This window comes from Trachurus trachurus, assembly GCF_905171665.1.
Source record: "Trachurus trachurus genome assembly, chromosome: 17".
Classification (NCBI taxonomy): Eukaryota; Metazoa; Chordata; class Actinopteri; order Carangiformes; family Carangidae; genus Trachurus; species Trachurus trachurus.
The window spans coordinates 11,387,872-11,409,117 of NC_139900.1; the positions used below are offsets into that span (position 1 = coordinate 11,387,872).

General features: G+C 40.9%; 1 protein-coding gene across 1 annotated transcript in view; it reads left to right on the forward strand.

Annotated features, from left to right (window-relative positions):
- Positions 1-516: 516 nt before the first annotated feature.
- The window catches only part of piezo2b (piezo-type mechanosensitive ion channel component 2b), a gene marked incomplete at its 5' end in the record, with an annotated part of 98,485 nt that continues 77,755 nt past the window's right edge, over positions 517-21,246 (forward strand). Inside the window, 3 exons of the mRNA XM_083990773.1 lie at positions 517-580; positions 8,152-8,247; positions 15,361-15,486. Coding sequence (XP_083846899.1) covers positions 517-580; positions 8,152-8,247; positions 15,361-15,486 — 286 coding nt within the window. The remainder of the gene's footprint in view (positions 581-8,151; positions 8,248-15,360; positions 15,487-21,246) is intronic.

Here is a 21,246-nt window from a genome sequence, read left to right on the forward strand (position 1 = left end):
CCCATCACGTCTCACAGGACACAAGTGGAATCTGACTCTTTCGTTTTCTGAACGTTTTTTTGTGTCTGTGCTTGAGAAGTTGTATTGTTTGCTTTTCTTAAAAAGGAGGTTAATTGGACTTTAGGACTTGTTGGCTCATTTCTCCGTTACATTTTTGCGCGCTGTGCCAGCGCAGCTGCCTGCGCACCTGAGTCCGCTGCTGCTGCTGCTGCTGCTCCTGCTCAACATGACTTTAAAGCCTCTGAGCCTCTGAACTGTGATGGTGACAGCACCAGCCGGTGACATGCTTGTTGTTGTGCTGAGCCTCGGTAAATGCGCAATCTCTCGCTGTGGAATAAGCACCGGAGCCCAGGTGTCATCACCGCGGAGAGCTGATGTGTCCGTCTGGAGGAGCGCTCCTCCAGTCTGACGCCTGCTGGGATTTGACAGAGCGCAGGAGTTTGGGATGCAAGAGAAACCTTAGAGAGACAATCCCCTGCTACTTTCACCTGGACTCAACACGGGCTGCCCGGAGCCATGGCCTCTGAGGTGGTGTGCGGGCTGGTCTTCAGGTTACTGCTGCCAGTGTGTCTCGCAGCTGGTGAGTTTTTATTATCATTTTTCTATTTTACTTCATCCACAATTTTGACACATCTGTATTGGGGCTTTTGGCACGTGATCGATCAGTTATCAAATAAAACTTCCTTTCCTGCACATTTCCTGCTACTTACATGTAACTTTAAAGGAAGGCTTTATTCTAACATTATAATTAATAACTTTCATTTTGTTTTTATTTTGAAAAAAAAGTCCTTTCCTACTTTTGTGCAGTGATATAAATAATCTACAGTATGGCATAAATTCAAAACCTGACGTACATGTGTTTTCTGATCAGATTTACATCATGTGGAAAATTCAATAGAAATCTATGAGTGACCCCATGATGCTGGAGGTCACAGTTCACCCTCCTCTTCGCTGCTGAGACCTACATGTGCTCTCACACTGAACCCAAACTAGGATGCACACACACACACACGCACACAGTCATGCATCAGCTATAATATAACTCATAAAACCAGGAGCCAACAGTGCAGCAGTTCAGTGCTATTCCTCATATGACCCGTTACCCTTTTTTAAAATTGGATTTAGTAAAGGAAACACAGCCGACAACAGAGTGTGCGTCAAAGGCAACCTTTTGGAGTCACTGCACTCTGCACATGTTTATCTGTCAGTCTGGAGACGTTTCCTCGTAGAATGGGAATGTTTGACACTAAAATCACCAAATCACAGTTGTATTTTCTATTTCTTTTATTCTAATCAGGTTTATTTCACTCTGATGGAAGCAGAAAAGTTCATTTTCAGTGCACAGAAGTTGCACACCTACATTTCCACACACTGTACTGCAGTAGTACTTAAATACACGTGTGTTTATACTGTAGTATTGGTGATTTAAATCCTTGGTTTCTGTTGTGGTTTTGCTGAATGGCTATTAATGAATCATCAGTGGTGTTATTGATTGTTGAGCTGCTGACTGGACATTGAGAACATGCCCATAGTGTTAATATTATTAATTAACATTGATATAGCCTCGACAGTGTCAGAGCTGCAGACAGAGACGTTGTTTGTTGAGAAAAAAGAGTTATTGTTGCTGTGTTGCCGAATGTTTTTCTTGGTCCACTCTTGTTGCGTTTGCACATAGAGGTGATTCATCCTGGAACGTGGCAGCTTGTTTAGTCACTTTCAGCAGCTTTAAGCCTTTAAGACTTTTTTTTTTTTAATATCCCTACGGAGCTCTAATATTTCAAGTTTCCCTGACAAAGAGGGGCAACAAGGCTTCAGTGCAGGATGCTGGAGGCCGGATCATGATCACACCTCTGATGCTGACTCCATTAAATGTAGTTTACTTTGTGTTTAAAGCTGTAATTTTGTGGTAGGCCGCAATTGAAAAATGATTAGCAGTCTAAAAACTGCCACCGAGGTCTCCACTAAGACTTATTACTGGTGGGTGTACTTTTAAAGCTAACAGCATGCTTTCTACAGATAAGACCCACTCAGTACCACCATAATGCATCACCTGACAGCCCGACGCCCCCCCCTTTATTTCCAAAAGCAATTGCGAGGCCATGCATTGTCTCCATTAATTCGTGGAAAGTCGTTTTAACAGTATGAATTAGTAATGCGGTTGCGAGAGGGAGAGAAGAATTGCTTTCCCTTTTATCGTAAACATACCTTTTAATATTTTATGTTTTTTCAAAGTGCAAATGAGCACTTGTCATTCAGCAGCTGTGCAGAGTGACTGACAGGATGGAGGAAATGTAAAGTGGAAAAGAAAGGGAACGTATTACTGTACGGGGCGCAGACGGCAGGCGTTAGAGATGAGAGAAGGTATTTGTTTTGTCAGCATCTGATAGTAACTGGGGCTTTTTTGTTTATTTATTTATCTATCTCTGTTTTTGTCAACCAAAGATCTCTTCCTAATAAACAGAAACTGATCCATTTGATATCATTTAACAACCATCAGCAAACAATGTGCTGCTGATAACTGTGTTTTCTTGATTATTACTCACATTTGTAGCAAAGTTCACCTCATTTGACGCTTGTTTTGGTCCAAATTCTTCTAATTTTAGCTTTAATATCATGTGTTTTATGCTGAAACATGATAATGAAGTATATATTTCTTACACCCTTTTAGTGCTGAATGAACAGCAGAGCAGATGTCTGACTCACAAACACCTTCATGTCTCCTGCTGTACCTAAACATGTTCAGTGGTGTAATATACGTTGCAGATCCCTGCTGTTCTCGTGTCCTATAGTGAAAGACTTGTCTGCTGACGTTACATAGTCTGTGTTTCCTGTTGGCCATCTGACAGCACCTCTATTGAAAAGCACAGAACTGCTGGGCCCATGTGTACACAGTCCCTCCTGCCACCACACACACACACATTTGCACACAGTTATAGTTTCGCTGATCAAACAGGCCGCCGTTTATGTGTTTACTGGCAGAGTTTGGAGTGTGAACAACACGATCGTGAGCATGCACTTTCCCCAAATGTCTTATCTGATATCGAACATGTTGTCGTTGTTGTGTGAATGGACGGACGGAGCAGCAGGTTCAGCTGCGTCCAGTCGGGCAGCAGGGTGGAGGAGGAGGCGGCGGCAGTGGACGACGTGCAGATGCCGAGCCGCCGTAGTGGGCATCACTGGAACCATGATGCTCATTTTCTGTTTGAGTTTTTAATGTAATAAGACAAAATCAATTCCCCTGCCCACACAGACTGAGACTGCCACGTACTGTAGATGCTGCAGCTAACGGGTGCATCACAAATCTACGAGCAGACACAGCTGGTGGCATCGTGGTGGTTCAGAGGAGAACTGGTTGCAGAACTAATGGTTTTAATACAATGAGATTAGGCCTATCGACGCAGACTGGTATTAATACACACAATCATTTTCATGCAAATACATACAGTAGGATAAACCTTTCAGTCAGGCTGTACTCTGTCTCAGGAGAAACACAACAATCGTCTCAGAAAATGTGAATTTCTGTTTAAAATCAATGAATCAAGCTTTTTCTAAAATGTATAGGCTATAAAATGATGTTGTTGGATATAAAAAATATATCATTTTTATGTGCTCGTATTGCAAACGAGAAGCTCCTGATTATGCAACAGTGAAGCAGAGTTTAACACAAGGCTTGGTTAATATCCAAAATGTCTAGATACATTCAAACCTAAATGATGTGATATATAATTAGGGTTTTTTTTAGTATTGAGCTAAAAACAGTTTTCCATTGTTGGCAAAAAAAAAAACAAATTCAGATTTGATAGATTGAACTACACTGGTGAAGAAAATGTGATGATATATGAAAGGAGATACTTTGTAGAAGTAGTACAGAGAATATCTTATACTGTGACATCACAGTGTCTTCAGTTACCATGGTGATTGATAACCCAGGCTAGTTACGTTATCGTAAACTAGCAGCTAAAAGCAAAACTAACTAATGTGAGACATTTTCAGATGTCATCTTACTAATAGCACTTGCCTACATTACTAAGTCAATATGTTGATTTTATGTCTCTATGGGGCTTGTTGTAGGATTTATCAATGTACTGAAACTGTAATTTGTTTGGCAAAAGTTAGCTGCATAGTCATCTTACTTTCAGCAAACTTTCCTCTCAAACTGCAAGAAATAGTTGATTTATCAAAATAGATTTTTGCTGACAGACTAATCATTTGCATATTTACCTCTTTTACGTTTGAGAAAATAATGAAATTAGGGGAAAATATGTGTTTATGCAGACTTTATGATACAAAGTGAGCCTGTTTGGGTTATATTAAGGCTCATGTTGACACTGATAAACCAAATTAACAGGTTAATTGTACAAAATGAATTGACAAAGTAATAACTGCTGGCATATTTGACAGTTTTAATCTGATAAAATCATAATAAACAGTGATTTAGCTGCCTAAATCTAGATTTAGATGAGGCCTCTATCAACTATCTTGGCTTTGACTGTAGAAAAAGTTAACTTTGCTTTGATGAAAGGAATAAACCTCTGTCTGCACTGCACAGTGGCGATATAGACTTGATGTGGTATGCTGTCTATAATTTTTTTCAGAGGGCTTTAAATTCCTCTGTTATCTCCCCCGTGCTCGGCCTGGCCAGGCACTGACTGCACCACCACCTTATCTTCTATCACCACATTTATGTTTTTGGGCTCAAACTCTGAAGTCAGTTGGCTCGGACTTCACATTTAAGGCTGGGTAAAGCTTCTCTAGTGAGCAGAGGCTTTGTGTGTCTGTAATAATAATAGCTTTTATTGGGGAAGACAAAAGCTTGATTCGCCCTGTGAATGGGGATTTTTACAGTAATCTGATGTCTGAAAACAACGGCAGTTTATTTTCATACCCCTGTGTAAAAAAAATCCTCAGATGGTGAGTCATACAGAGGAGGCAAATGGTCAGGAAGACTGCGGTCGAGTGTCTGCAGGCTACAGCAGCTGGAGCAGAGCCCTGCAGATACAGATAGATAGATAGATAGATCATCTCCACACGGTGTATAGATACAGAATGACTGCATTAAACTTGTAACCGAGCGGATGAATAATGGGGGCAGCGCGATCCAGACTTGGGCAACCAACCTGGGTAAAAAACAGGCAGGTTTAGAGCTCATTTAATGCAACATTTCACAGAGATGAAATGAAGTGGGTGGGGATAGAAATGCTGCAGTGTGAGACCAAAAAAAAAAGTGAAGATTGTGAGTCATTCCCTCCTTATTCACTCAACTCGACTTGGACTGAAAAACTCTCACCTAGTTGTTCAGAACATTTGACAAATGATGAACAATAATGAAGTGTTTTTTCTCTGTCATCATATTTGTATATTTATCTGTCCGACCTGTCAAAACATTCATACATACTTGAAACTCAATCAAAGTATCATTTTCAGATTATTTATGCATTGCCCAGAGATGACAGCACCCATAGGAGTTGTTAGTTTTGATTGGTCTGGATACTGAGAAAACCAGGATGGTTCGCTAAGCTTATACTCCTGTAGAGCTCCAGCTTGGGAAAAGCCACCGCCAACTAAGTCATATGTCAATGAATAGCTCCATTGAGTGTGCAAAGATAAATAGAAACACCATTTTCAGCAGTTAAGTGTAATTTTTCGGTAGTTCAGTTCAGTGGACCAGTAGCTCAGAGGGTCTGATCTCTAGACGACTGTAGAGACGGTAACTCACGCAGGCGACCAGGTTGTAAACTTTGTGCTTGTTGATTTAACTGCAAGAAAGAAGAAACCTGGGAGGTCAGACTCACTGTGTGTGCTCTCCTCTGTGCTCCACCACCTACTGACCTAAACATATTCAGAACAAGACTCAAAACCCACCTGTTTAAAATCGCTTACCCACTCCACCACCCCTAACTCCAACATTCCCATCATTTTGCACAGTTTTTCTACTGATGTTTTGAATGTTGTTTATTGTATGTTTCTTGTGTTTGGATGTCATTTATTGATGGTTTTATTTGATGCACTCCTCTGTAAAGTGCCTTTAGGTGGCTTGAAAGGTGCTTTTTAAATAAAATGTATTATTATTAAAGGGATAGTTCACTCAAAATTCAAATTTCACTCATTATCTACTCATGCCGACTAAGAGCTGTGAGAATTTTCAGAGTTATCCGTCCCTTCTCTGAGTTACGGGGGGGTCCGCGCAGCAGTATTTGTCCATATAATGGTTGTGAATGGTGCTCACTTTTCTTTGTCCAAAAAGACACACCAAAAAACATCCAAATACCTCCATAGTGCTCGTCTGTAATGTCCCTCTTGTATTGAAGCCCCGATATGAGAAATTGTTCTGCCGGTCAGTGCAAATCACGTGCAAATCACATACAAACCCCTGTAACTCACGTACAAACCCCTGTAACTCAGAGAAGGCACGGAGGACTCTGAAACTTCTCCCAGTCCTTAGTCGACATGAGGGTGAGTAGATAATGAGTAAAATTTGAATTTTGGGTGAACTATCCCTTTAAAGAATAAGTATAAAAATTAATGCAGCTTACTTTAGGAAGGAATGAGTGTTGTAAATGTAATATGATTTATTACTAGAACTAAACCCCACAGATGTACAGTCCTCTAAGCTGAATCCATACTTTAAGCTGCAGCACTGACATGGTGTTTACGACTGTGTGGCTCAATTTTGGAGCCTTTAATTGACGTTCAGTGTGCAAGGTTGATGTGGAGCTGTTTAACTGGTAAAAGCCACAATCAGGACAGATGGTCAGTCAGTGCGACTCTGGGAAACGAGGTGCGGTTTCGGATCAATACATCAATTAATGGTTTTTGGAAGTCATGTTTGCACTTAAGTGTTTTAACTTTCATCACGAGCTCCAAAGACTTCCTTCATGCGCTCGGACAGGGTGTTTATATGTGTGTCGGGGGGAGAGTGTTCGGGAAAGGGTGAGTGTGCAGAGTTACATAATCCGGTCTCTTGTGTGGTTACACATCCCAAAACAGTCAAACAGTGCATTAAATTTAAGCTTATTTTCATTCTCAGTTTATATACTGATTATGTCCTTGGTTAATCTATTAAGCAGCAGCTCTGTAAAATATCAGAAAACAATGAAACTATAACATCACACAGTCTTAAATACAAAAATACACAATTTACAATGAAGTGAAAGCAAGAACAAACATTAAAGTAACTGTAAATATCTTGGTTGAACAATTAATCAACTGTCAAGATGAATTAATATAAAATGCATGTAAAATATAAGTTATAAGTGATAAACATTTTTAAAAAAGGACTGAAACCAGACTCTTGCAGTCACTACTCATGACATTTCACTCTCTTCATGTTCCACGTCTCTGTGATTTCATCCAAAGTTTCTGGCAACCAAAAGTTATTTTCCTGTTTTCCGAAACCTCTGTGCTACATCATGCGTTTTAGGGGCATCTGCTGCCTGACGGCGCTCCGCTGAGATCCCCCCCCCCCTCTGATACGTTAAATTGTTTTCCCAGATTTTGATCACAGGAGAAAAATGATCCAGTTTCAATAACGCTCACAAGTCCATGAAACGCTGCGGGATTCCTGCAAAATGAGATCGTCATGTGATACAAAGCTGCACTCTGTGAGGCTTTTTTAAAAAACGACGGGCACGGGGGAGGAGGATCCGACCGCCGGCAGCACAGTCGGTTAATTGTCCCCTCTTAACACCCAAGAAACTATCGGGTGATTATTGTATACTTCAAAACCAATGTCAGTCAGTCCCCCCCCCCCAAATGACTGAATTAATCTGGGGCTCTTGTTGTGATGCAGCCCAGATGAACAGATATTGAGACTTGTGAGTGTTTAAGCTTTGGTTAAAGGAATGTTCTGGCTTTTTATTGGTATGAGCAGCTTTTCTACACCAGGAACATTTTAACGACTCTCCACCACATGTTTCTCTCAAATCTGTGTTTCGTTGATCTCGGTGACGACTCCTGACCAAGCAGCTTGTTGCCACTGCCAGACTCAGCGTTTTTATATTTGTTGTTAAAAGTTATGTAATGCGCCATTACACACCGAGCTATAGATATCCTCTTACAGCACTGGTGTTTAAATGGACTTTTGTTGTTGTTGATTTGTTGATTTGTTGCCTAACTCTTGGATCTGTGTGTGTGTGTGTGTTTTTCTTTCAGCTTGCCTGTTCAGGTACAATGCCCTGTCCTTCATCTACCTCATCTACCTCCTGCTCATCCCTCTCTTCGCCGAGCCCACGAGCACGTCGATGCAGGGTAAGATCTGATCTGCAGCTTCTCTCCCTTTTAAAGCCTCACACACTCTCAGAGATGGACAGAGTACTCGACCCCAGTACAGTACTTGAGTAAGAGTACAAATACTACTGGTCAAAATTTACTCCGTTACAAGTAAAAGTAGCTCAGTCAACATGTTACTCGAGTAAGAGTAAAAAAGTACTTGCTTTTAAAGGTACTTAAAGCAGAAGTAAGCGGAATATTTGTGTTAATATAAGTCTTAAATAGTTCTTTCTTCCGACAGCAATCACTTACATAGAGTGTTTGGTCCGAAACACGGGTCTGTCAGTCACTCTGCTCTGCTGTAAGCCGAGGAGAAAACTTTCCTTGTATCCTACAACCTTTATCCAATGAGGAGAGAGAACGGCCCAAAGGGGCGGTCCTCTCTGTGTGTGCAGCCAAGGGATGCGCGTGAATGTGGTGACGTTGGGACGAGGGCGGGGACTGCTAACTCCATCGGCTGACAAGAAGTTAGACAAAACCACCGGATCACTTACTTCTGCTTTAAGTATCCAAAAGTACATGCTTTTAAATTTACTTTAAGTAAAAATAAGAGTAAGAGTAAATTTCTTATTTTTCACATCAATGAATTACTATAATTTTTTCTAAATGAATTTAAGGACCTTTTAACTCTTGTTTCTGAGAATTAACTCTTTGAAAGCAGCTTCACTGATGTGCTGCTTTTAGGGGTTATAGGGTTTCCTTCTTTGACAAACACAGCTTGTGTCCAATAGGATTTTAGGGGAAAAAATAGCAGACCTGAAAGTAACAAGTACTTTTCAGCCTTCCTAGAAATTAACTTGAGTAAAAGTTAAAATATTTGTCTTGGAAATGTATTCAAGTAAGAGTAATAAGTACCAAAGAAATCTAATACTCAAGTAAAGTACAAATCCTCTGGCTACTGTATGTACTTAAGTACAGTACTCAAGTAAATTTACTCTGTTACTGTCCACCACTGCACACTCGATGGCATCGCCGCCGCCGCCGCCCGTCCATCGCCTGGAGAGAATCTGTATGACTTTTTTTCCCCCCTCCCTCCAAAAAAACAGCCTCCACTTTGAATTGCAATATTGTTCTCAGTAATACAAACCAGCCCTTCTCCAGGGGACTTGAATTTCCTTGAGATGAGGATGGATTTGGCACATAGCTCAGTCCATGAAAGGTAATATCAGTTAGCGCGTTCATGAATCCATCTGTAATAATAAAAAAATATATATATTCACGGCCGGTCAGATGTGAGGTTGAAAGCTACAGTGCGTCAGGGCTGGATCTCGTGTCCTTTTAATGAATATGATCATTTTGGGGCTTAGGTTTGGTCTGTTTACACAGATAATCTATGTAAATAAACAAAACAAAAAAAAGACCCAAAAGAGAAGAAAACTGAACTAACAAGCTGTGCAGTTCAGTGAAATAGACCCACAGAGACACAGAGTTGAAGCCTGGTTTCAATAAAGAGGAAACCACTTCAGTTATCAGACTTGGGGGATATAAAAGTAGCTCCTATAAGATTCAAGTGTCATTAGGTAACACAATGATATGTGCGTGTGTTTGACAAGGGTTATTACTTAATTCAGCCGACGTGAGGTTTGAGGTGCAGCTCGGTGTTTAAAACTCTTTGGTTTAAAAGAAAAATAAGAGTTCAGTAAATGAAAGCCACTCTGAGCAGCCACACTGTCCTTCAGTGACCACACAGCGGCCACTCGTCCTGTAAACACATGTCAATCACAACGGATGTCTGAGGTTTTATGAGAAGTGACCGAGGCGAACGTTCCTCCTCAACATGGGTGATGTTGATGAATGTGGGGTTTGCGGTCTCCGAGTCGAGCCACGCCTTTGTGCACTGGCCTCACCGCAAAAATACTAAACAGCACACCTCTTAACAGTATGGGCTTCTGCAGGAGACCACATGCAGCGTTTAATAATACATCAACTCCATATTGGCCGAGGGAACAACATCCAGTTGGAGAGCCGTCGTCTCTGCTCGTCTCCAGCTGAAATAACAATCAGGAAGTAAAAGGAGGAAGAGAGAGGAGAGGAAAGAGGAGGGAGGGAGGAAGGGAAGAAAGTGGACCACTTACACTCTCATCAATAGTTAAAGAGAGAAGTCTTCTAGTAAAGCTCAGTGTTCATGGATCTGATGGATGTTGACTTCAACAGTTACAGTATGTCAAAGGGTTAGATGGTTGTTTTAGTTTTTATGAAAGATCCTGAACGATGAGAATCAAACTGTCATGTAGGTTTCCTCAAATTACTGATTTGATATAGATACTTTGACACCAGTAATAATAACAATATGTTTTTTTTATTGTTTATTTGAAGAGGACAATGCACATGAATGAACAATTGGTGACGCACACATGACGTCATGTAACTTTAGCTCAAAGCTAATTTCCATCCGTAGTCCTCACATTTAAAGACTCACAGACATACAGTACCATAAAAAACAGATAACAATAGGAAGGTACCTGTGTAGAAAAAACAGAATATTAGCAGCAGTTACAACAATGAGAAAACAGATAACAACCTGCATAAATATAAGAGAGGACAGAGTATTAGCAGCAGTTATAACAGTAAGAAACAAGAAAACAGGGGTTGCCATGCAGTGTATCTGCATAAATATAAGAGAATCAGAATATTAGCAGCAGTTACACAATACATTACAATAAAGAATATGATACAGTAAGAAATAAGGATATGATACAGTAAGAAATAAGGGCTACAGTAGTGCTGTGTTAAAGTGCTGGTCAGCATTTCATTCATGGGTGCAGATTTGGTGGGACATTAACCATTCTTTAAGCTGTTTTTTGAATGCATTAAAAGAAGGACTGTCTCTCAACATGTACTGCCCTTAACAGTTAGGGAGTTTTAACCTCACAGTCCTCTCTGGAGGCATATTGTAATTAAAATATTTCAACTTCTTTTTAATCGTAGTGATAAACAGTTTTTATAGGTTACGCATGAAGCTGCAACTTATGGTCATTTTCATTTTTAACTTCACCAACTGATCATTTTCTCATTTAACTGCTTACAGACTTTCCCAAAAGCGTCACAGCGTCGTATATTCTGCTGTCTTTGATCATATGTATTGGTATTCAGACTGATGATATAAAACAGAAAACAATAAATCTGCTTGAATAGTAGGAACAAATATTTTTTGGGGCATTTTTTCCAGTTCATTTTTTTTTGTTAAAGTTGTGTTGGTGTGTGTATTGTAGAAACAAATGTGTTCTAGTTCTACATCCCATTCATTCTCCCATTTCAAGTTGAAGCCACCATGTGATTTTTATTCTATTTTTCTTCAGCTTCTTGTACTTTATTTTCTTGAACATGGTATTTAAAGGTATAGAGAACAAACGGCACATAAAGTACAGTGACAAATGACTCCTATAGGATTAATGTCACAATATGAAGAAATAACCTGAACAAAAGGGAAAATAACAAATGATATAAATCACACTTTGGCAAGTTGTTTTGTTGAATCTGGTTTTGCTCATCATATATCTTCCTGTGATCCGTACATAAAAATACTTAATCACTCTTTAGAGGTACTTTATACATTTTGTGGCCCCAGTCTGCTGTTTTTGTTGGTGCTGTTTCAGGCTGCGTAAAAAATAAAGTGTTGCATTGTGGGTAAGGGAACAAATAATTTATCTCGCAAGCGAACAGCTCCGTTCTGCAGGGGCTCTCATAATTCACGGTGCTTTTTAGCTATACACAGGAACGAACCTACAGTAAAGTTTGCATGTGGACCCTGAGAATGCATGACTCAGTGCATTCATCATCACAATTTTGCAGGTCATCATTCAGATGAAAGCGCTGTTGTTGTGCCCTGAAGCTCCCAGCAGGTGCTTCCTGATCGGCGAGTGGAGTGAGTTTACCTCAGAAAACCCTTCTATGCTTATTATTAAAAGACTGTTGTGTCTGTAATAGTAATAACCATAATAAACAGTGTAAGCCCTTTGAATTAGACCGCTCCTTGTTTGCCAGGAGAAAGTTACTTTCCATGCAAAGCTTACAAATGTGACACAGGTGTGAGTAAATGCTTATCAAGATCTGAAACAACAGCGTAGTAGACGTTTCTCTTTTTCACGAACAAGAGATCTATCTCACTGACGCGTTCAAGCTCTTTTTTTATTTCCAGCTCGTCAAATGAAATCCTAATGATAACAGTTTATCTAACCTTCAACCGGGGCATTGTGCATCAATGGAAGAAGACGTGACAACAAAACAAAAAAGCAAGTGAACAAAAGAAGTGAAGTAAATAGCCACAGGCGTGAGATAGCATGAAATATTCCTCTTAGTTTAACACCTGCCAGGACATGAATCCCATCTGTCTGCTTTACACGTCTGTCACCACAGAGGAGGAGGAGGAGGAGGAGGAGGAGGAGCAGTTGCCACAAAACAGGGTTTATAAATTACAGGATTATGTTTGACTGGAAACTGTAGGCTTTGCAGAATGAACGAGTTACTTTGAGGTAAACATCTATATAATCCAGACTTGCACATCCTTGTAAAATCTCAAATTATAGCTGGTTGGTTGTGAACATGCTGCGAAGACTAATTTGTACTGCCCATTAAGAATAATTACTACAATGTGATACCGTGTGATAATCTTAAGCAGATAATAACAGTCTGTAGAGTTGAAACATGTCATTTATCTCCTCTTTCAAACTGTTCACTTAATCAATGAATGCAAACCTACTGTAAAGTATATACAACAACACCGCAAACAAATAAAAACACATCTTATTGTGCAGAACGTAAGGCAAAAAGTACAATCCTTCAAAAATAATTCTAGACAGAATCAGGAAATGGGCATTCGGCTAAATTCGCTGCTTTGTTGTGATGGTCTGTTTCATTTTGTGTCGTTCAGACTTACAGTAAAGGACACGCTGCAGCAAAATCAGTTAAGAGTTAATGTAAACCAAATGTTCAGCATGAATAATTCAACGCGTGTAATTTGCTTTAAGAAAAAAAAAGTGTAGCAGAAGTGAACCTGAGGATACGACATCCCATCCTGCAGTCAAAGTTGTTGTTGTTGTTTGTGATTTACTCTCTAACGTTGTAATTGGCAGTAATTGGCTCCACTCCCCTTGAAGGCATTCGACTCTCAGTGGAGGTGAACAAAGTCTAAACTATTACTTGTTATGGGTAGCAGGCACTTTAAGAGGCTTTGCAATAGGTGCCATATGCCTTGTTGAATGGGCCCTGACATGACAGTTTCCCTTCGGGGGAACTCTTTTAGGACTGTTGCATGAGTCTATATAAATATTTGATGTTATGGTTGATTTATCAGGTTTATGTTTTAGCTGGTAGACTTCTAACAGAGGGCGTCTGGCTTTAACGCGGCGTCTCTGAGTTTGGCCCGTCTTTATCGCACCTTTTTTAAGACCTGAGACACTTTTCTCTCCTCGTCTGTTGAGTCTGGCGCGTGCTTCCTTTTCAAGCACTTTAACTGGCCTTTCTCTGAGACTATAAATCAGCTTTTTTAATGTTGTCAAATGGACACAATTCTCTGATTGATTAATGGAAAAAAAAAGCCATCACTGTTAAATTTGAACAATGCCTTTTTTGTGTTTGGGAGCGTTTAATAAAAAGCGCTCTTGGGATGGCGTTTTGAGACCCAATAATGACGCGAAGCAAAAATGCTTATTCAAGATGAGCGTCAGGAAAGCGAGATAGATGGCTGTCAGACAACAGAAATGCTCCATTTAATAGGAAAAAAAAAAAAAAAAAACAGGGGGGACGGAGCCAAAGCAGTTGCATTGTCCAGAGGCTTTTTCACCAATTTGGATGCAGGAGCTGGCTATAACAGTCCTCATTCCTCATATTTACAAGCATTCTTCTCCCTCTTTGTGAAAGCCCGGGGAATTGCAATGGGAAATTAGCACAAATTGTTTTTACTTCAACATTTAATAAGCTCTGCCACGGTGCGCTGTTGCTCACACTTGATAAGGTTCGTCCTCAGCGGCCCCGAGGCTCAGCAGCAGCAGCAGCAGCAGCAGCAGAAGCAGAAACAGCAGCAGCAGCAGCAGCCGCCGTGCTTCACCTGAGCCAGGACATTATGCCATACTACAGTAAAACAGTTATGTGTTCCCCCTGCAAGGATGCAGTAAATTTAATGAGATGGAGATGTTGCTCCGTGAAGGAACCAGTGGACCAAACCGCTGGTGGAGATCTACGGGACAGTTTAATCAGAGATGAGGATGTTACTCTTAATTTATCATCTTAGAAAGCTCATCCTTCCCTGAGGATGAACTTTTTTCTTTTTTTTTTTTTTAAATTTTCATAACAAGAAGATGACAGAAAAAAAGTCCTATTGTAGAGAATGATCACCATAACAACTACTGAAATTATCCCAAATACCTGTAGGTGCGCTATAAAAAAGGCCATGTGTTGAACAGCTGTGGCAGCTCCTCAGACGCCTCTCATCCATCGCTCCCTGGATCAGTAATGTCCTCTGACAGCTGTGGGCTTAACCTACATTAAAGGAGGACACCGGGTCAGCCGATGCCTGTATGGTGCATTTATGAGTCTTCATTTGTGGACTTGAATAACTCCTCAAAGCAGAGAGAGAGAGAGAGAGAGAGAGAGACGCGTCTGGCTCTGCTTCCTTTTCTGTTTGACGAATCGAAAAGGCCTTAGAGAGAATTAGAGGTCTTGTGGTCCGCCAGAATGTTTATTTGACTTTTTCAACCAAAAATAAGCTTCGCTCTGTGCTGGTGTTGGCAGCGTTTAACCAGGATATGTATCGTTGATCCACAGAAAAGCCCCTCGTTGGGTGCTCTCCCAGTCACCTCCACCTTCTTTTACCAGTTCATAGGAAACAGCTCCACAGCAGATCTCATGGTTACACACAGAGTTCCTCCACAGAAAACAGCTGTCCATGCTTGTGTTCGTTCATCGAAGGTTATTTTTAAAGCGGCCCAACTCTAAATATCACTTGTGTGTTCAGCATCTCTCTTTTTTTTTTTTTTTTTTTTAGACATGGAGAACTTTATCTGTGTCTGAGTGCAAAAATAACATGTGGAAATCCTTAAACTGAGAGCCAGTGGTGGTGGTGAACTCACTGTGGCTGTTCTCTCCTCTCTCTAGGCCACACAGGGCGTCTGCTGCAGTCCCTCTGCTTCACCAGTATGTCCTTCCTGCTGCTCCACATCATCTATCAGATTACCGTCAACAGCCTCCTGGCCGGGAACTCCATCACCTCCGACTTCAACTGTGAGTACACACACACCACCACCGACTGCAGCCCCTTTGTAGTCTGAAGGTTGGACAGCTTTGTTACTGTAGGTTTGTGTCTGTTTATAGGGAGGTTGACAGACTAAAGCCACAATAAACCCTGTAATTTTCTGTTTCAATTTTCATATATATGATTTCTTTAGAGGACAGGGGTGGAGAGTAGATACAGAGAGAGAGAGCATGTTGCAGCTGTCTTTCAACAAACTTAAGCAGCTGAGGAACTTAAAGCTCTTTTTGTGACGCGTCCAAAAACTCCAAGGGTCCATGATCAGTTTATGACAAGTGTTTATTGTAACAAAAATCTAAAAGTCAAAAAGAGCCAACAAGCAGTTATAGCAAAAGGGGAAAATAATACTGTACGTGCCTTTCAATGAATAATAATAATGATAATGGTGAGATGGTAAAGTGAAATGACCAAAATAACCACACCCTCTAAGTGTGTCAATGCAATGACGTAAAAACCTAAAGCAAAATGGCAGGCAAAATGTATTTTGGCTTCTACAAAGCCCATGTGTACACACTATGTAAGGTGGTTAACTGAGGTCTATGAACACGCCGGCGTGACCACTTCAAAGTGACGTAAAAAAGAAACTTCGCTCGAAAGTGCGGATTTGAAACTCTCTCCCAGTTTTTATTTAACTTTGATAGACCACGTAAAAACCGGATATACGATAGTACATAAAATATTCATCCCGGGGTTTGGGATGGGAGGGGCAGGCGTTGCATTTCTTTCCATATATCCGGGAAAATATGGTTGAATCATCTGATACTATACTGATACGTGACAAATAAACCAGAGACATCTGACATGGATCAGGACTCGGATTTGATGACTTCTGTGTATTTTTGGGCCCAATGTGTTAATATATTAGTGGAAATGAAAAAAAAAAAATCTGAACATATAGATGAAGTTGTGTTGAAAAAAAAGGGGCATGTTAAACTTTTTTTTTAAATGTGGTAAATAAAGGCAAAATCAAATGTATTTAAAAACAGCCAAAATAGGCTCAGACCCCTGAGGGTTAAAAAATCAACTGGAACAACTTTGACCTCTGAAAGACAACGGTTCATCCTCTTTGAGCCGCCATAAAAGACAAATCTCGAACATCACAACCACATTTTCACAATGTGAGACCCCCCCCCCCCCTCCCGGCTCTTTGCTTAAACTCTGACCTGAGCTATTGATTCAGTGTCGCGGGGTCGTATATCACCACCGAGGAAAAGAGGAAAGTGTAGCTTTTTCACGGCCTGAGGCGAAGTTTCCATCCAAGAGAAACCAAAGTGAAGACACGCTCCATTTACAGGAGCAGGTAAAATTTACCCTCTCATAATAACTCAACGCTCTCGACACATCTCTCTCACTCTTACTGCGTTTTGTCACATCATGAAGATTTATGAATCTAATACACTGCTTAATGTAATTAGCTTCACGACACACACAGAGAGACATAGAGGGAGGCTGCTGCTGCCAGAAAAGAAAACAAGAGCGAGGAGGGTGTTAATACTTTGGCGTTGGGCTTCTCATGAAACTCAGTATCAAACCGTTAAATTTGAATGTGTCTAGACAGGACAGACCTTGACCCTGTGTTGTAATGACTTGTTCTCTCTCCCTCTAATGGAGAGAGAGAGAACAAGTCGCTTTCCACCGTCGAAGTCCAGCCAACTTTGCTCAGGAGGCAGAACGAACCTTATCGCCTCGGGCAGCAACACACAGAGCCATTCAGCGACGGGCAGACTAAATATTCACTCAAGGAAATCTTTATTACCGAGGTCTCGAGGGCTGGAGGAGTTTTTTTTTTTTTTTGGCAGATCAAACCCTGGTGTGATGAGACCTGTAAATTCTCCACAGTCTGCTGTGTCTGACCGTGTGTGTGTGTGTGTGTGCATGTTATCCATCCCTCTGTCTATTGATCTGTCTGTTCATTTCAACCATAGTCACTTATATTAACAGGAGTTGGAAACTGTGAAACAAATTATCATATTTTGTAAGACAGCTTCATTACAGCCAGTTAAGCCTGTGGTTGATTGGCTGGTTCACTGATATGATTTTATATATAGGTCATAATAACATATAAAACTCAATGTATAACAATGGATAACAATATTACCCTTTACATTTTTTTTAATTGGTTCAAAAACATGAAAAAAACATACTGTATCATCTCTTCTGTACTATAATGCATCATTGTCATCCCCAAAAACTATTAGAGACACATGAATGAGCCTCACTGTTGCCCTGGGTGAAATGGTCCTTCATTAACAGTAACACACACTATTTTAGAGTCAACCCCTTGGTCACTGTCCTAATACTGTAAATACTCAAGAAAGCACCCAGTGTGTATTAATCCACAGCTGAAAATAGTCACTACAATACACTGTCTACTTCTGTTTATGTAACGTTTTGCTAAAAATGACAGTATGCAGCTGTTTGAGGAAATTATGAGAGTGTGTATGAGGTTTTTTTTTTTAGTCTGTTTGTCTGTCTGTTCACCACTGTGGTTCAGACTGAAAATGATCAACAGCTACTGGATGAGTTGTCAGATGTTCATGGTTCCCAGATGATGAATCCTACCGATGTTTCCTGCAGCAGCAGCAGCAGCAGCTCGTTGAGTAGCCACTTAGCATTTTAGCATTGTCAGTGAGAGCATAACACGACAGCTTAACCTCTTAAAGGAGACATATTCTGCCCATTTTCCACAAATTAAAATAGTTCCCAGGTGTCTTAAAGACATGTCTGTGACATGCTGTGGTCAAAATACCCCAAGGATCAAACATCACAGCTCTTTTCATCCTCTCAAAACAGCCCTGTTCAGAACGGCTGGTTTCAGAGCCTGTCCCTTTAAATACAAATGAACCACTGCTTGCCCCGCCCCTTCTACCGGTACCAGGTAGAGGTGAGGTTATGCAAATTCAAATCCTAATAATTACATCACTGGAAGACAACTGAGGAAACAGCTCAGATATGTGGATATCAACCTATAGGGAGTCTGCACATTACAGATTTTTTTGTCAATTCACACATTTTGGGGGCCGGAGGGCAAGACAAACACCCAAATATATGTTAAAGAGCCTCCAAAAGGCGATATATTTTTCATAATATGTCCCCTTTAAACACTAATTTTCTTCACTTGGTCATAAATAAATTCATAAAATGCAGAAATTAAATGTGCAAGTCATGGAGACTACCCATTTAAAATTGCTCGCTCTGATTTCAAACATATAAATAATGTGGTGGAGGGAATCTGGTGCTCTTTATAGTAAATAAATGATCAGTTTACTTTGTCTGGAGAAGAAACAGGTTTGTGGTTGAGTACGACAGACATGTTTGTTGACAATAGTGAAATAAAGAATATCACCAGACTCATCGTAGACTCTGTTTAAATAAATACACACAATATTGGCATCAACAAACCTTCTGCTCATGAGAGGGAAATAACCTTGAACTGGAAATCAACTTTGTGGTTTTTGGACAATTTGTGACTGTTTCACTTTGTGTCCGATTTATTTACTCTGTGAGCTTGAAAGTTGAAGCAGCTTGTTCCCAGTGTAACAAACACGCTGAGTAAGGAATACGGTCGTGTGTACGTTTCTTGTCTCAGACCTCATATCATTAAAGGTCTATTGGCGCTCGAATGCATAACACGCTGAGTTATTATTATCTGCAGTATTAAACAGTGGCGTCCCTGTGTACGAGCGCTGGACTTCTCACAATGGCTTCTCAGTGAACAGCTGGTGGATCCTAGCTTTTATTTGACAATTAATGAGGCACGGGGTGGAGGAATATAACGTCACGCACTCATGGTGATGAACTTAATATGGAGCTGAAAAGTGAATACAACACATTTTTGGAGAGAAGCAGGATGCTATTTTTGCACATATACATCTGGAGACGTTTGATTTTTTGCTCCACTCTGATGATTTGGGCACATATTGTTGGGGATTTTTACTTCCTGAAGATAATGCTACTCTATTCTTATTTTTATTTTCTATTTTTTTGGGCCACATATACAACAGGAAATCAGACATTACTCATTGTCTGCTTGATCCGCCGCCTACGTTCTGAGAAAATGCCTTATCTCAGGTTTCTATATCTGGTGTTTAGCCCCTCGACACCCTTTTCCTTTTGGCAGCCAAGTGTAAACAAGGAGTCCTCCTTTCGCGGTGAGGCGGTTATCCTCCTCCTCCTCCTCCTCCTCCTCCTCCCCCCTCTAGATAACTTCATATAATTTCCTCTATTCGCTGTAGCCAAATGCACCATTAGAGAAGTAAACTGAGTTGAGTATGAATGAGAAAACATTTCCAAAACGGCCGAACACGTCCAGCTGTTGGAGCAGGTCACTGACTGGTCACCAGATGAGCCGGGAGCTGCTGGGCGCCGGCTTCCTTTGGAGTCATCCGTCATCATTCCTCTGTGCTGACTCAACTTGGTGTGGAGCTGCATTTATATTTACATTTACATTACATTAGCTGCTGACAGAGAGTTTGTGTGAACTGTCAGCGGGGCGGAGCCCAATACGGTATTATCAGCTGAACTCTCAGATAGTGACAGAAAAATAATATACACTGCTCCGACTTTCAAATACTTTCCTGTGATTGTCTGAACGCCCTTGGCAGTCATTGTCCACCCTGACAAACCCCCACCCATCTGTTCACTACCAAGTAGGTTAAAGGGATAGTTCAACATTTTGGCAAATGGCCCATTGCCATAATCCCTATAGTCATAGCAGTAGGTTTGTAACCTTTAAATGTCGGTGCAAGCTGTTATTAGAATGGCGGAGCAGAGCCGCAAGCTGCTCAGAGCTACGCTACGGAGGCTAATGGGATTTCTTGGTTTCCCTCTTCAAACTCATCAATCCAACAACTCCAAAACGCTCTGGTTGACAAGTTGTGACCTGCACATTCACCACGCTTTGAGATGACAACGGAACGTTATGAGACAGAGTTGTTTTCGAGGTACTAAATTCATGCAAAACTGCTGATGCGTGTTCCCGTCGAGGGCAGTTTTTCAACAAGCAGTCGCTGCATTTACCTTGAAAACAACTCTGTCTGGTAACGTTCTGTTATTATCTCATAGCGTGGTGAATGTGCAGGTCACAACTTGTCCACCAGAGCGTTTTGGAGTTGTTGGATTGTGTATTTGATGAGTTTGATGAGGGAAACAAAGAAATCCCATTAGCCTCCGTAGCGTAGCTCTGAGCAGCTCACGGCTCTGCTCCGCCGTTCTAAAAACAGCTTGCACCGACAATTAAAGCTAACAAACCTACTCCTAAAACTATAGGGAATATGGCAATGGGCCAATTTTCAACTGTTTTTTCAACTATCCCTTTAAAACACACTGTAAAAAAGAGTTTTATTTGGCCCATATCTGGTGGTAATGGATGATTCATCAGCTCATAAAGACTAAACAGCCTGTTGAATGGTTGTTTTGTGACAAGATCCGTCCTCGGGGGAGACTCCTCATTAACACACGTATCCTGTCCGTCATTCCCACAAATAGGAGACGTTTAGTGACGTTTACTTCCCCTCCCCACGGGGGTGTACAGATGCTCTGATAGCAGTTACAGTGTGACGTGCTGAAACGCTGACGCTGCATATCGCCATGTCTCTGTGGAGAAGGGCGTCTGGCTTTAGGGCCGTGGAGATAGAAGCGAGAGAGAGAGAGTAAAAGAAACACTGAGGTTAACGGCCCAGCAAGTACAAAGGATGTTTTATGACGTTCACATAAAGTCTGAGGAGGAGGAC